General features: G+C 30.1%; 1 protein-coding gene across 1 annotated transcript in view; it reads right to left on the bottom strand.

Moving 5' to 3' along the window:
- Nucleotides 1-2,342: 2,342 nt before the first annotated feature.
- Nucleotides 2,343-16,485, bottom strand: part of AstA (allatostatin A) — a 169,176-nt gene continuing 155,033 nt past the window's right edge. Inside the window, exon 2 of the mRNA XM_035356433.2 lies at nt 2,343-4,437. Within this exon, the coding sequence (XP_035212324.1) occupies nt 3,345-4,437 (1,093 nt within the window). The 3' untranslated portion in view covers nt 2,343-3,344. The remainder of the gene's footprint in view (nt 4,438-16,485) is intronic.

The raw sequence follows: 16,485 nt of genomic DNA, 5'->3' as shown, positions 1-16,485 counted from the left end.
ATTTTTTTATTTTATTTTATTTTGTATTTTATATATGTCTATAACATTTAAAATAAAAATGCCATAATAAGATGCATATTAATGTACATAGAGAGATAGACAGATATCTTACCATTTTATTGCATTGTTATTTTATTTCCTATGGTTTAAAAGAAATCACCTTGTTGATATTACATCCAGCACTTCTTTAATAATATTGTTAGCTTGAACTGAAAATAATCTATTTGCTTGGCTATAAAGAGGTAAATTAGCACTGAATGTATTCCGTTTTCGCTACTATCCTAAAGTAGCTATTATTACAGTTACTTTCTGTTTATTATTTTAGCTGTAAAGCGGAATATTAAATGGATGCTAAATTAAAAATTGCTGACCAACATTCAGGTATTCCATTACGCCCATATGAGCGCCTCGGAGTTCAGTCTGATAATGGTCATTGAAATGATTAGAAGGCTTAGCTAAAGTGATTTGAGATTTTTGAATGAGTGAAAAGAGATTTTTGAATGCTTTTAGCAAATTTTTCTTTTAACTAATATTTTGCTACATACGAGTAACATTACTGTAAATATATATTTTCAGAAAGTTTCCTCTGGGAAGGGAGATGCATAGTCATAAAATTTAATATTTCCTGCATCAAAATAATTTGGCATAGTTTATGAGTTTAAAAAGCACTTAGTTTTGAAGTTATTTTTCTCATTTTTGAATTATAAATGTTTAGAGTTAAATCGCCTTAATTTTTTCAATTACTTTTAAATATTAAATGTTTATTGATACTGCCTATTGTATGAATAAAGATTAATTTATTCATATATTAATAAAAATTATTTCTTTGTAGCTTAAAACAATTAAGGAAATTTTCAGAGAATTTCGTGTTAACGTATAATAGTTTGTTTATTGTAGCTAAATTTTATATATATAATATGCATCAAACGAAAAATTGTCAACTAACAATGAAAAGTATTTTTGGTACTATGAAAATTTAGAAGTTAATAGAGGAGAAATGTACGGCAATTTTAATCCCGTAAAGTAATTAAAAAGGATAAACAGGAACCATACATCTAAGCATTGTTAGCTTCTGTTGTTTTATGTCAATTACTGTTTTTCCTAAAAATATTTTTAAAACTCTACCTTTCTGTTGCCATTAACCATTTTGAAAAAGCTGTCTTGCCTTGACTACTAAGTATTTTATTCATTTTAAATAAAATAGAAACCAATTAATAACAGATTGTCTATTCCATCAGATTACACAAATAAAAATAATTCATTAATCGTACTGAAGAGTGCGTTCCAAACTAGAGGTAACTTATACGTGACAATTTGATCGATTATTTGAAAGAAGATACTTTGTAAAAAATTCTTCCTGTTCTAAATAGTGGAATGTTTCAATAATTGTTTGTTACAAATAAAAATTAAAAATAATTTATTACGTAAAATAAGGAAATGCAATTTTAAATCAGCTCTTATTTAGACAAACTACAAACGCAAATCTTAAAATAAGTCTTAATTTAACTTAAATAATTTAGATCAGCTGTTTTCAACCTTTTGACTAACGTGAACCATCTAAAAATATTGAAAAATGTTAATACAACCACTATATTTTACAATGATTATTTTTCAATTTCTCAATACAAATAGTTATAAAAAATATATATATTTTGCCATTTGCACAACCTGTTGGCTATTTGTATTAAATAGGCACACACAAAAAACATTAGATTAAAAATTGGTAACCATTTTAATTATCAAAATTTAAGTTATAATATTTTAATTCTAAGCATTATTGTGAAATTTGGGCCTGTTTGAGAGAGATCAGTTTCTTTATGTCTGTTTATATTTCACTTAGCTTTAACCCTAAATTAGGATCCACTTCCAATTTTGTTCTGCACTCTTTTTTTTTTTTTTTTTTTTTTTCAAATGTAACATGGAAGAAAATCCTTGTTCACACAAATAGGTTGTAAAAAAAGGGAATGAACATTTAATAGCTTTATTTGAAATTCTTTTTTCGGTTCAGCCTAAAGTTAAGAAGTGTGTTATTTTAGAAATCTTCAGTTAGAGTTCAATCACAGACAATTTCTATCAATCGTTCTTTTTCTTCACGAGAATTTTGAACTTTATAGTTAAACGTACTTTGTTTCTTTATGTACCACCGGCTGAGAATCGATGATTTAAATCATTAAAGTTAAATAAGTATTTAAATGCGTATTTTTAGGCTTCAGTGTGAAAGCAAAGCTTGACTACGTATTGTAAATCCGTAAATACAAAAATGGACTCGTTTTTCCCATCAAAATTGTATTTAAATGAATTAAAATTGTATTTAAATGTAAAAGAATAACAAAATAGCAGACTAAGTTCTTAATATTTTTTAATTTTTTTTAACCTTGCGTTATACATAATCATTATAAAGAATGATCCATTGGGATTTTTATCAACATCCGCGAAATTTCATCAACAAATAATAAATTTACATTAAAGAATACATATTTATGGTAATACATGATAACGTGAAGTAGAATAATGCAGACTATAGTCAGGTTCCAGCCTGTATGAATAGTGAAATAAATTCTGAAAAAAAATAAATTACATTTTTCAATTCATTTTATTTTGAGAATTCTGTTCATTATGAAAAATATAGGACAAACCACATACAAAACGAAATGTAATTAATAATAAAAAACAAACAAAAATTACATTTTAAAAAATATATAAAATATCACCAGAGATAATCTTTTAAAACCTAAAAATATATCTCTGAATTATAAATGTATATAAATTTTTGTAAACGTATAAATTTTGACTTTTTTATGTACAAGAAAATTTTATAAGCAAAATACAGTTGATATGATTTCTTCATTAAATGTTAATTTCCTATGGAGATATGACTGTAGTTAATTTTGATGCATTTATTTTAACTATTGCAAGGGACTGCTCTCTTTAAGTGTAAAAATACATATAATGCATTCATACTTCCTTGTTTTATCATTTTAGAGTGTAAGAGTAAATGTGTTGATAAAACTAAAAAGATACACAGAATGTTAAGAAGAATGAATATTTATACATAAAAAATAAAATAATACTTTTTACAGGCTAACACCTTGGAATTATAGACTTTTAAAAATACATTTTTGTATAACAACAAAACAAAAACGGTAACATTTGTAAACAAATTATTTTTAAAGTAATATTGACGACTCATATGTTTAATGCCTTGAAAAACATCAATAAAGTATTTGTATAAAACTGAAGTAGCATGGGATATTTTCACTTTGTATGATGAAATAAATAGTTGAAATCCTACATAGTGAGCCACCTTAAACAAACATTTCTTCTTTCCACGTGCTCTATATACTTTATGGAAGTTTCATAAATTCCATTGCAGGATCAACAGAGCGTTTGCCAAGACCAAAAGAAAATCTTCGTTTGATATATTCATCAATATCGTTAAGTGCTGTCGAAGAGATACCTTCTGCATGTTGAGTTTCAGCTCTTTTGCCAAGACCAAATCCGAAGCGGTTGTGTTCATCGCTTTTTTTGCCTAAACCGAAGGCAAATCTACTACGGTCGTCATCTCTCTTTCCAAGACCAAATGCAAATCGATTATGATCATCATTTCGTTTCTCAGGCTCTAAATCAAATTCATTATGATTCTCGTACTCTCTTTTTCCCAGACCAAACGCAAAACGGTTATCTTCAGGTCCCCTCTTGCCCAAACCAAAAGCAAATCGATTTTCTTCTGGTCCTCTCTTTCCAAGGCCAAACGCGAATCGACTTTCTTCAGGTCCTCGCTTTCCAAGACCGAAAGCGAAGCGATTTTCCTCCGAATCTCTTTTACCAAGACCGAAAGCGAAACGATTATCTTCTGCTGCCCTCTTGCCAAGCCCAAAAGCAAATCGTTGGTCTTCTGGTCCCCGTTTACCTAATCCAAAAGCGAAGCGATTGTCTTCTGGGCCTCTTTTACCAAGACCAAATGCGAAACGATTATCTTCAGGACCTCGTTTTCCTAGACCAAAAGCAAACCTAGAATGATCATCTTCTCTTTTACCTAAGCCGAACTGAAAGCGGTTGTGTTCTCTTTTTCCAAGTCCAAATGTGAATCGGCTTGGCTCTGCTCTTTTTCCCAAGCCAAATCCAAACCGCTCAAAATTTCCATCACGCTTTTTTTCGTGAGATATCCCTTCTGCTTGGATTGCAGCCATGATGTCATCTTCGAAATCATTCAACCCTTCATTATTTTCTTCACTTACGCTTTTCTTGCCCAACCCAAAGCCGTATGGCTGAGGAACTCTTCTGATCTTTGCTTCTGCATCTTGCTGCTGAGGTTTATTGTTGTTACTTTCGGCAGGTATTTCCTTAGTTCCAAGAGCAAAATTCATGAGGAATAAAAGTAAAAATGCAGCTGTGAGTAATGGCCGAGAACAGCTAATCGTAATACAGGAACAAATTCTGAAATGATAACAAAAGGAGCACAATTAGGCGTATGATAATGAATATACTTATCCAACAAATCAGAGTAGTATTTAGTAAAGAAAGCACAGGCTATTAAAATAACAAAAAAAATATCTCACGTTGAAATTCTGAACTATACTAGATACAGTACATAGTACGAAGCCTACTGTAAACTGACAATTGTTATGATTTTTCATTATTCAAAAGTGTTCCTTAATTTAATATCATTAATAAGGTCAATTACATTTTCGTATATTTTTTTCAATTTACTTTGTTTGGCTTAGGTTCATTGTGGTCATGTATTCGATTAAATATATATATATAGCTAATGCTAATACCATTATTTTATATAAATTCAAAATTTCATAATAAAAGAGTACATGTAAAAGTCATAAAATACCGAAGCAGTATTTATATTTTTATATATGCATTCAACGTGTCACTTACTTGCCAAGTTTAACTACAGATCTAAAACCGTTTGCTTATGGAATCAATATAAAGTAATAAATAATGATATGCATGCATTCGAAAGTACGATGAATTAATAGTTAGGTACCTATTGTACTAAATTTTCACTTTAAAGTGATCGTTATTATATAAAACGCTTATTAAGTCTCACAGAATGTTCTCATTTCTAATCTCTCTCTCTCTTCGAACATTGTAAACAAAATATGCAAAAAATTTTGATAAAAAATTGAAACACGTTAAATATTTAAAGTTTCAAAAATCTTAAATTAATAAAATGTACATATAAAAATATACTTCTAGAAATCAACGGGGCACACCAGTGCTTTCATAATAAACTGACCACCGATTCTGACCGTAGTAGCGGCCAACGCCTATAAACATCTAGAGCCCGGCATTGGAAAACATATCTTTGAAAACAGTCCCATAATCTGTAGTCAATCTTCACCATTTTATCTTTACTGTCACAAGTGGAGTTTATTATACATGCTGAGACATAAACAAAATTTCGTTCTTTAAAAGGACTTAACTAATCACTCTTTGTTTCTTTAAAATATACCATTTTAATAAAGCACATCAATTTTAAAATAAAATTAATCAGAAAGTTCTTAGTAATTATTACGTTTATGATTTAATTAAAATAGATATATAATTTTCTGTCTAAGGTACTTTTATTTATTCTCATCAGCCGGAAATTGTTTTGAGCGGCAAATGTGAGATCCCCATTTTCCAAGATTTTCAATTACAGAAGGCGTTTGTTATATGTGAAAAGGCATAAAATATTCATCAATGTATTGCAAGCTATTCTAAAAGGTTTGTATCACTAAATATGTGTTAGTGACTAGTGATAGGCTCATCACTTCAGTTTAAGAAATGATTCAAATAAGATAGCCTTTCGGATTATGATAGCTTTGTCTGCATCCTACATTTTATTAAAAACTAGCGGAAAGTATCCGATGCCAGCTAAGTTAGATTGAGAGTAATATGTCTAACAACAGAGAGAACGATACTGCTGTAATACTTCTCTAACAACGTTGCAAAAAAATGCGATTCATAATCATGCATTTTTCAGTCTGATGCGATACTGCATACAAAAGATAGAAAAATAAACTAGTTCTCTCTGATTATATCAGCAAGAATGGCACTCTGTGTTTAATGATTTTCTTCTTTCTAATCAAATGGTCGCAAAAGCTCAAGTTCCATTCAATATTACATCTATATCCAAATTTAACCGTTTAAATGTGGCAAAAAATTTATCATAATTGATCAGAAATCAATAACGCAAAGAAACAAACAGAGATTCTTCCTTATATATAAAAAGATTTTGTAAAATCTTCAAATTTTGTACTAATATACTCTAAGATTTGAAAGCGAGCGGTAGCAAAATATTTCGAAATAAAGCATTTTTATCCCCAATGCGGGAGACTCTTAGAACTCGGAAAAATGAGTGCAAAAATTGATGTATTCAGAATTTTTAATTAATACTTTGACTGATAAAAGACGTACGAAAACGAAAATATTCGAAATGGCTTCAGACGAATTTTTAGAGTCAGGAAAAATATATTTAATATTTTAATGCTATCTTTATTTCTTTGTAAAACTTACAAATTTTTTATTAACAAACTCTACGATTTGAAACCGAGCAGTGGCAACACTTCTCGAAATAAAGTAGATTTTTATATTCAGCGTGCGAGACTGTTGATACTCGGAAAAATGAAGTTGAAAATTAGCGTTTTCAGAGTTTTTAATAAATAATATCTCTGATTTTAGCTATTTTTGTTTTGGAAAAAAGTGGATGTCAACCTTCTCCAGAACACAGAAAAGAATTGTTGAAAGTTTGGTGACGATAGCTATAGTAGTGACTGAGTTAATCGCAAACAAACAAACACACGTACATTCATTTTTATATAGTATATACTATATACGCAAAGCTTACATTTCTCTACGTGTCTTACAGGAAAAGCTTCTGTTAATGAAAATAATATTTCCCATTACTCAAATTTATAGAGTACCTTAATTCCTTGCTAAAGCTGTCTGAATGACCCAGTGTATTACTTATTCAAACTAATTACTACAGATATGAGTCAAAGTTCTTAACAAATTTTCATAATTCTCTATATTGTAGATTTTAAAATTTATTTTTGTAAATTTAAGAGAATTGCTCCCTTGTGCAAAGTGTGTATTTACCTAGGTAATCATACAAAACATATGTAGCAACATATCGTATCTAGCAACGTATTTAGTAATGTTTTTTCTTTTTATAAAGAGGGGATAGATTTGCATTTCAATTCGTTTGCTGAAACGCTTTTCTTCATAAAAAGTGCTTTCTCATATGGGGAGTGTATGAAGATCTAAATTTTAAACATTTGCACTGCATGGTGTTCTGCCACCTAAGATTAATTGTATGAGTAAATTTTGAAACTGCATGTCCAAGGTTTCTTTATACATTTCTTCTGGAATAATTTCTATATATATATGTATAATAATGGCTTACTAATGTCTAGGTTTGGCTTTGTTTGCTTGTTTATGGGAAAGCACTCAATGGCTCTCTGCCTAAGAGAGGGTGGCCTTCGTGGGAGAACTTTCTTAAGAGAAACTCGCTCATATACTCGTTACGCATGCGAAAAGCCATGAAAACGACCATAAAGCGTTCGCGGAATTCGAACCTCGGATAAAACTACCAGCTTTCAGCGACTTTACCGCTACGCCGCTGATTACATTTTAGGACACTACTGTTCACGGTAGACGAAAGAGTGTATGAGTAACTTTGCCGATATTTTAACCGGTCTCTTGTAGGTAAAATAATTTCCATCTGAATATATTCTCTCTTAAATTCAAAGATAGACAATACATTAAAATCGATTGTGTTCGCAACAAAATAACCTCTTGAAATCATATACTTTTATTCTCCAGGAAAGCTCATTATCTTTCTTCTTTAGTTTTCAAGATCGAAATGGTGAATTCGAGGTCTTGACTTCATAACTTTTGGAAGCCTTGGTTTTTAATGTAATAGTAGACATAACAATCAGAGAAGAACCAACAAATGTAATAGTAGACATAACAATCAGAAAAGAACCAGCATCTTTTTGCATTAAAGTGAAGACGAAAAACCGAGCCAAACAAATTACTTAGAACAAGTACACTAAAAACATACATAAAAAAAATAAACATAACATAATCATTGCTTAAAAAGTTATTATTAATAAATTATTGCGATAAAATGCATTCTTAATTTCATATGAAATGGAAATTAGGAAATTCTTCTGATATCCGAGTATATATATTACAATGCTTAAAATAAGCGTATTTACAGGGTAAAATCTATTATTTTATTTGTTAGTGCGGATTCGCGAACTGTTAAAACAAGCTACTGCTTTGAAGAATACCGTAATAACATTTGTGTCTCCCATCTAGCTATTTAAGAACTCAATATCGATTTGTAACCTAAAGCAAAATAAACAAGAGATGGCACCAACGGCACTTGACTTGTGTAGACAAACTTAGCGTAATTAATTAATTAAGAGTAATTAATTGAATGAGGTCTTTTCAAGAGCATTCTTCAAAATCCGACGCAAGGTTGTATTACGATAAATAATATCTCCAGGTCGATTCTTTGCCGTAAGACGAAAAACATGTTGCTACAATATGCAAAATGCAATGAATTCTAGAAAACTGCTTTTCATCATTTCAGTTTTTGATTAAACTCGCACATGATATTAAAAAATAACTTTATTGCAAACATTATCTTAATAATCGATTCTCACATTATATTTGGTGAAGTCGCTTATTCAATTATTAACTGAAAGAACGTGTTATAAGTAAAAATAGTTTCATTGAGTTAAAAAGCTCATTTGCTCATTCCTTAATAAATATTTGAAACAGTAGCGTTATTCAACTTTATTTACGGAGTAAAGGTGATCAAATTTTTCTGATTATGATATTATACAGTCTTGCAAAGTACATTTGCAAGAAATCTGATGTATTTAGTTTCGCTTTGCGTATTAGGAATTTTGTATGTTTTCCCTTTTCTATGTAATACTTGCTAATTTTACTATATTTTAGAAAAACGATAATTTTATTTAGATGTGATATGATAAACGTTAAGAAAAATAATTTCTTAATGAATTAATATCAAAACAAGTCTTCCAAATATTCTTTTCTTAAATTCATGAAATATTTTGCAGTTTTCACGAAGATTGCTCTCCAAGCCAAGTTAAGTATGGTATCATTCCTTTCGAATACTTCCCTATTTTACTACTAGCATAATAGCTGATATATAAATAAAAAAATATTTATCATCTACATAGTTAGATATAATTCAACGTTACTTGATGGTCAGTTAGAGATGTAATACTGAAAACAGGTAAAGCAGGTTTTATTTATTTTTTTAGTAAGGAAAGCAGGCTATTCTGAAAGTGACAATTTTCTACTTATAGCTATTTATGATAAATTTAATGCACGTAAAGTGAAATTACAACTTATTAGTAAATGAAACTTTGCTAAACATTTCCTAAACGTGCAAGAGACAAAGAATCTAGCTGAAGATTAATTCGTAAAGATTTTATTTAGCGGTCATAGGTAGAATATATTGTAGGAACCTTCAGATTTCCGAAAAGTAGTAAATTAAAAATGAATAGTGTATTATATTAAACATATGGTTTAATATTAAAATAAACAAATAGACTTCTACGCGGAGTCATTGGAATTTTTTAAACTTTTTTATAAGATATCTGTTTATTAAATATAAGGTTGTATAAAACTATTTACTTCAACCCTATTACATATTAATATTTCATTCAATGCTAGTGCAATTTCTTAAAAATATTTAAGGTTTTTAATGTGAAATATTATAAATTGAACCCATTTTTTATTTAAATCAATCATATTAAAAAAAATTTAAATGTTATAAAGGATTGTGTTTATTGCTTTTAAATCTCTTAGTTTGCTAATGAACAATCAAATTAGAAAATTAAATGTCTCACATTTTGTCAAATAGAAACATATTGGCGCATGGAATATAAAAGTATTTTATTTCTGGAAGTGGCCACGCATTGCTTTTATATATCTGAGTTTGGTGAATAAATTTCAAATGGCAATACACATGGAGTGGCAAAACACTAACGAACTGAATGGCATCATAACTCGCATTAAACTACAAGATGGCAACACGCTTAAGATAAAAAAATAAAAACGCTTAAGATACACGCTTAAGATAAAAATGTTTCATTTAGAGTAATGGTAATACATTGATTTTAAATCGCATAGTCTGTTGTAAAAAGTTATTAAATTTGCAGAAATTATGAAATTAAAAAATAAAATTCGAAATTCAGAATTGTGACTATGTGGTAAACATAGTGGGTGAAAGACTATGTATGTTCATAATAAATGGTTTTAGCTTCCACCCTTTTTTTCACAGTGCCGAGTAACATAATACATACATGGAGATTCTTCATTATTGAACAAGGTAGATAACTTAATGGTAAATAATGATACATTATGGTTAAATAACATACTTGAATAAAGTAATTTAAACTATTAAATTTAAAAAAAAATTCATAAATATTATTAATGAATTTAACAATTATCAAATCATTAAAACCAGGCAATTTAAACACGGATCTCAGGTAATATGCTTATCTCCTAAGGCATAAATGTCATTACATAAACCATAATTGAATAGTCATAGTTTCAGCTAGAATGAAAAAAAAATGCTTTAGGAATCATTGAGGAAAGTAACCTTCATTACTAAGGGCTTTGCTTTAAAATACGAAATCGCAACGTCTACAGTTTCAAATAGTTTCTTGAAAGGCAAAGTAATCAAGCTATTTCAGTATAAAAAACGTTGAAAGGTTATTTTATTTAAATACAATCACAACCTCATATTATTTAGACGTTGACCAGGAAATATCTTTAAAATGCAAAACAAGCACCTCATATAAAATAATTGGAGCTATTACTTGGAGTGCAGAATGCGCTGTTTAAAACAATTCATGTACTGGTCTTGGCTTTATTCCATTACCCTGACAAAGCAAAAGAGTTAATAAAGACCATGTTAACATTAAAATTAATTACTATTTCAGAAGCAATCGTAATGTGTTCCATTTAATAGCAACTACGAAAATTTACTTGTTTAAAGTCACTTAAGCTTGCAAAATTCTTATAAAATAACTTGCTCTAGTTTTTTATTCCACTTTCATTAAAAGGATTAGTTCATTATTCAGCTTTATATTAAAATACTCATTTTTTTAATATAAATAAAACTTTCGAAAATTTGTCCAATTAGCCAAAGCTCAAAACTACAGCTCAAAACTGGGTTTTCTTACTAAACTTAAACAACAAATTTTTACTTCCTTGCACGAAATAAAAGAAGTATTGTAATTGTATTGGAAGTATTGAAAAATGTCGGGTATCATATTTCAACGAAAATTTACATTTTGACCGCTCTCGAAGTCATTTGAAGGATGCTTTTGAATGACATCTGTACGTACGGACAGAATAAAGAAGTATTTGTTCCAAAACGGATTATAAAATGGATTCGGAAAAGATGTTTTCGTGATGTCTGTACGTAAGCATATTGGTATCTCGCATAACTCAAAAACTAGTAGCTTTAGAACGTTGAAATTTGTATATGGGGCTGCTATAACATGTAATTGTGCATCTCCTTTCCTGGTTGCAATCCGCCTCAGCAAACGTATATATACCCACTCTGTTACCCGGCTCGATGAGTTTACTTTTTTACTCTTATATATTGGTAAGTTGTGCCATCTTTGCTTTAAGAGTGATTGAATTATGTTGTTCTTATGTTCCGGTCAAGATTTCTAAGCTCTAGTTATCCTGCATGCAACAGTTGTAGAATTATAAACAATTTAAAAGTTTAAGTGTTGCTAAGCCTAACGAGGCAGCCATTTCTTTACATTAGATACTCTCAGTAGAATAGTGAATTAAGTCAATTTGTGCATTTCTTGACTATAAAATTTTATTATTACATATATATACTTCTATTTATATGCTATTGTCATTTTTCAAAGAAAAATTTATTTCTAAAGTTTCATTTGGTTTATTGGATTTAAAAGAATTTTTTAAAGCAAACAAACAACAAACAAATTTGAAGTTTAAATGTGTTAAGCATGTCGAAATTAAATGTATGCTTTAGAAATATATTTAGTCAAAATTTTAGATTTTTATCAATTTAACGAGGAATTAAAGGAACATATTTAATAGCAACTGCCAGTATGAAATCGCACATCTCTTAATATGTTATAAAGCAGTATGTAAAGAATATTTGATTAGCAAATTCCTAAAGCAAGTAAACAAATACGAGTGCTATGATGTGTACCATGACTTGCATACAAAATGAAAATTCAACACTGTTTCAAATGCACTATTTTTCTTTTATTAGATTTATTAATTCATCTCTTAAAAATTCTAACTCAAAATTTGTAATAAAATTATATTTGATGAACACTGCGCTTACTTATATCTAGTGAGGCTTCAAACTCCAGATATTATGATAAGTTAAATAGGGATTATTTTTGTTACGATGTTTCAAAGCTATGACAATTCAAGCAAGAAAGTATTATTACACTGTAGTATAAACCATACAAGCGTGTTAATATCTTTTATTATTTTATTGTTTAAGTATCCAGGTGACATCATCTTATGTCATATTACAAGAAATTTTCTTATAATACCAAAAATTACAATCGTAGCATAGTTGTTAATTCGGAAGTATAAATTCAACTTGCTTAATATTCTTGATGTGTAAAACTATCATAACTAAGAGAAATAAAACCACATTTATCCTGAATTGTGGTTAAAAGTGGCATATAAATAGGAGTACAAAATGGCAGTTTGTATTTCAGACTAAGAAATGACTATAATCAAAATCTAAATGATAGAATTAATCTGCTGCATGGCGTTCTATAGTACAATTGGTTTCAAATTTTGTAACATTGTTTAAGTCTGTAACAGATTTCTTATTTAGTGTAAACATGCTTTCAGAATTAATAATAAAGGTATTATGCAGCAAAAATAGGTATGAATTAGTCATATAAAATGAAATCTATAAATTCTGATACTTAACAAATTTCTAATATGGAATATAAGAAAAACAATTAAAATATTTTATAAATTTTCAAACATATTCCGTAAATTTTTACACTGAGGAAGGAATGTGAATATATGTCTTGCTTTGTGAAGTACAGGTCATCTGAAGATAACTTTTACTCTTTCTGTTACGAAACTTAAAGCTCGGGCCAACATTTCCAGCATCACTCAGCCCACTAGTCTGGACGAGCGGTAAGGTCGCTGAACACTGTTAGTTCAAATCGGGTAAGATTCTACACTAATGGACTAGTTGCACGAGTATTGAATTATGTTGTTACTTCTATGTTTACTTCTATGGTTACTTCTATGTTTAACGTCAATAAGAACCGATTTTCTACAGAAAGCCCTTTACAAAAGCATATCTGTCGTTAAGCAGAGAGCTGAGCCTGTGTTTAGAAGATAAGATACAAATAAAAGAGCGTACAAACATACGAAATAGAATTCAATAGCAGAATCAGAATTTAGAAAAAAAGTTTAAAAAACAAAGAATAAAATTTTAAAATACTACGAAGAAATTCTCATGCTATCTCAAGCTTCCCAATAACATTTAAATGGAAAACTTTCTGTTAGAGTAAGACAAACGAGGAGGCGAAGCCATCCATGAAGCCACAAATGAAGAGGGGACACTCAAGGGTATCGAAAATTCCAATCTTACATAAGTGCAGCAGGAATTGTTAACTGCTTGTCAGAATGCAGCTACTATACTGTCTCGAAAACAATGTGGTAACTTGCCAAATTTCTTGCTCCAGACTTTTTGTTCTTAATAGGACTTTGGATATTACAAATAAAGGAATGGTGTACCTTGTTGTGTATGATCTTACGAACTGTTTTAAAGCATGGTATTTTGGGAATTATTTCGTGTATTTTATAACATTTCTTTGCCACATCATCCGCTCGTATGCCAAGATGATACAATTATCTATTTTAGAATGATTCTGTTTTGAGAATCAAATAAATATCTAGGTAATAATTCTTGAAGTTGATTTACCTTGATTGGCTGTGTTCTTTAAGACAACGGAAGAATATGAAAGGAAATAGCACTTGATAAATATCGAAGCTTATGTTTTATAGTCAAAATTAATATTCGAATGACCTTAACGCCACCATCGAAGGTCGTGCTTTGAAATTTAAGAGATAAACAATAGGAGATAAGAAAGCTTAAAATACTTACAAAGGTATTACTTTCCTTATCAAGTTCAGAGTCGTATGGGTAAATATGCAGCCATCATTAATTGGATAACATTCTTCAATTATTTTCTTCTTTAGGTAAAATAAAATTTCCGGTGGCAGTCCGATTTCAGAATAGGCTGACAAGGATCCAGTCGCGAAGCAATACGTTGGATTCCAGCAGAGTCACAGTAATCTAGTAAGGGAGGCTGGAAGTTTATTATAAGGCTCTTTGGCATTTCAGGAACTCTGGGAATTTTCTTAAAAAGCTTATGTTGGGATTTGCTATCTCCTGAGCCACGCACAGCTGCCTAATATAATATAGCAAAGCATTTATTGGGGTTGATGTCACACTATTACCATTTCTAGTAACTTCTAATTGTCTAAGTCAGTGGTTCTTAGCCCTTTTGACTAACGCGTACCATCTAAACAAAAATTGAAAACATTTAGTACCAGCACTACAAAGCGCTACTAATTTTTCAATTTAATATTTAAAAATACTTTGCTTCTTTGCTTACCACATATTTTTCTTTCGAATACCACCAGAGGTACGAGTACCACCGGTTGAGAACCACTGCAAGTTGAAGAAAGATAAATTGCTAATTCCTTATGTTCTCTTGAAGTGCTAAATAATTATTATGCAAATTGATCCACTGATGTTTACACCATGTTAATATGTGATCTCAGTTATTATGACAGTTAATATTTATCAATAAGAAAGCGTTAAGTTCCTTTCAGAAATGTCAGTTTTTAGTGTAACATCAGAATTGATAAAATGGCTTCATATCCAAATGTTGCAGAACAAAATTTCTAATTTTTTTTTTTTTTTTTTGTAAATTCTTGTAACAATACGCAGATGTGTATGTAAAATATTCTATTTAGTTACATATTTAAATAAAGTGACAGAAAGAAAGCGATAGATTTTCCTTGCGGAGCAGACGACAAAATAAGGTATATTGATATAAATCTACGGAAATGGCAAAAGGCTCTAAAAAGAGCTTCGAAATTTTACACTACAAAGTAAAATTCTTGAAGAATAAAAATAAATCATAAGCTTATATTCCCAATAAATGTGTGTTTACAATTTCGGTTCATAAAATACAAACGAAAAAAGGAGTTAAGAATAGCAGTTGAAAAGCATTGATTTAGCCTGAAAAATAGAGTAAGCAAAACATACCTTTTTTATTCAACGGAAGTTTTAACGGCTTTTTTCAAGATTTGAGTAAATATCACGGTTGCGGAAATAAGCTCTTTGAGAGCTGTTGCCACCTTCTGTATTGGTAATAATTCTTTGACAGGTTAGAATAGTGTTGTCGTTGCTGAAAATCGTATGGGAGTGTGGCAAATTGAAAAAAAAAAAAAAGATTTTAGAAACGCCACATATACCAACAATACGTGAAATCTGTTATGTATGTGTGTGTATTTTTTTTTCTTCTATGTTCCACTGAAAGGGTATAGAAAACATGGGTTTATAATTATAAAAGAAAAATTACATGGATTGTATGGAAGACAGGCAATCAAGTAAATGTTTTCACAAAAGCCAATTTAGGATGCCATTTCCTTTTACTCATACAAGGGACAAATGTGAAATTTAGGCTTCAAGTTTTACTAATAATTAGCTTCATAGGAAATTCCTTCCTGTATGCTTTAGTTCCGTTATTTTCTCATACCAAAGATTTATATAAATTATACGGCAAGCGGCGCAACTTCTAAAAGCTGGGATGTAATTTTATAAGGAAATTCAGCGAAACTCGCTTCGTTGCACTGCCGCCCTTTGCTAAGAGAAAGCCACAGATAAACCAGAAGAATCGACTGCCAGAAGAAGTTAGCCGTGTTTAGTAAATGTTAAAATGTTAGCTGGGTTTTCATCATACCCATGAAGTGTTGTATTGCAATGATTTCGTAACTATAGCTTAACAGTTTCGTAACTATAGCTTAACAGTCGCTTTAAATATATTACAGCGACTGGATTCTAAGCTACAGTAGTCGACGAGATGTCGCATCATCTGCTTTGCTATTACCTTGTAAGTATTATATTAATTTATCTAACAGTTAAACTTCCTTTCCTATCATTTATGAATTTCAACTTACAACTTCCGACCAGAACGTAGTTTTAGAGTCACGTTTGTATGCAAATGAGGAAGAGCGATATTTAACCGCGAAGTTCTACTATCTTAGTTAGAGAGAGCCAGAGATTCTGGCTAGCACGCGTCCGCCTTTTTAGGCTCCTCACTCTTAAGCTATTATTACGCTCGGCCGTAATTTAGGCCCTTAATAGCTTCGCAGATCAGCTTTAAAGGGCCAACT

Source organism: Stegodyphus dumicola, chromosome 5 (assembly GCF_044657685.1).
Source record: "Stegodyphus dumicola isolate Sdum_Otavi_A_Nest chromosome 5, ASM4465768v1".
NCBI lineage: Eukaryota > Metazoa > Arthropoda > Arachnida > Araneae > Eresidae > Stegodyphus > Stegodyphus dumicola.
The sequence above is the reverse complement of the archived record's forward strand: the minus strand, read 5'-3'. Positions and strand labels throughout refer to the sequence as shown.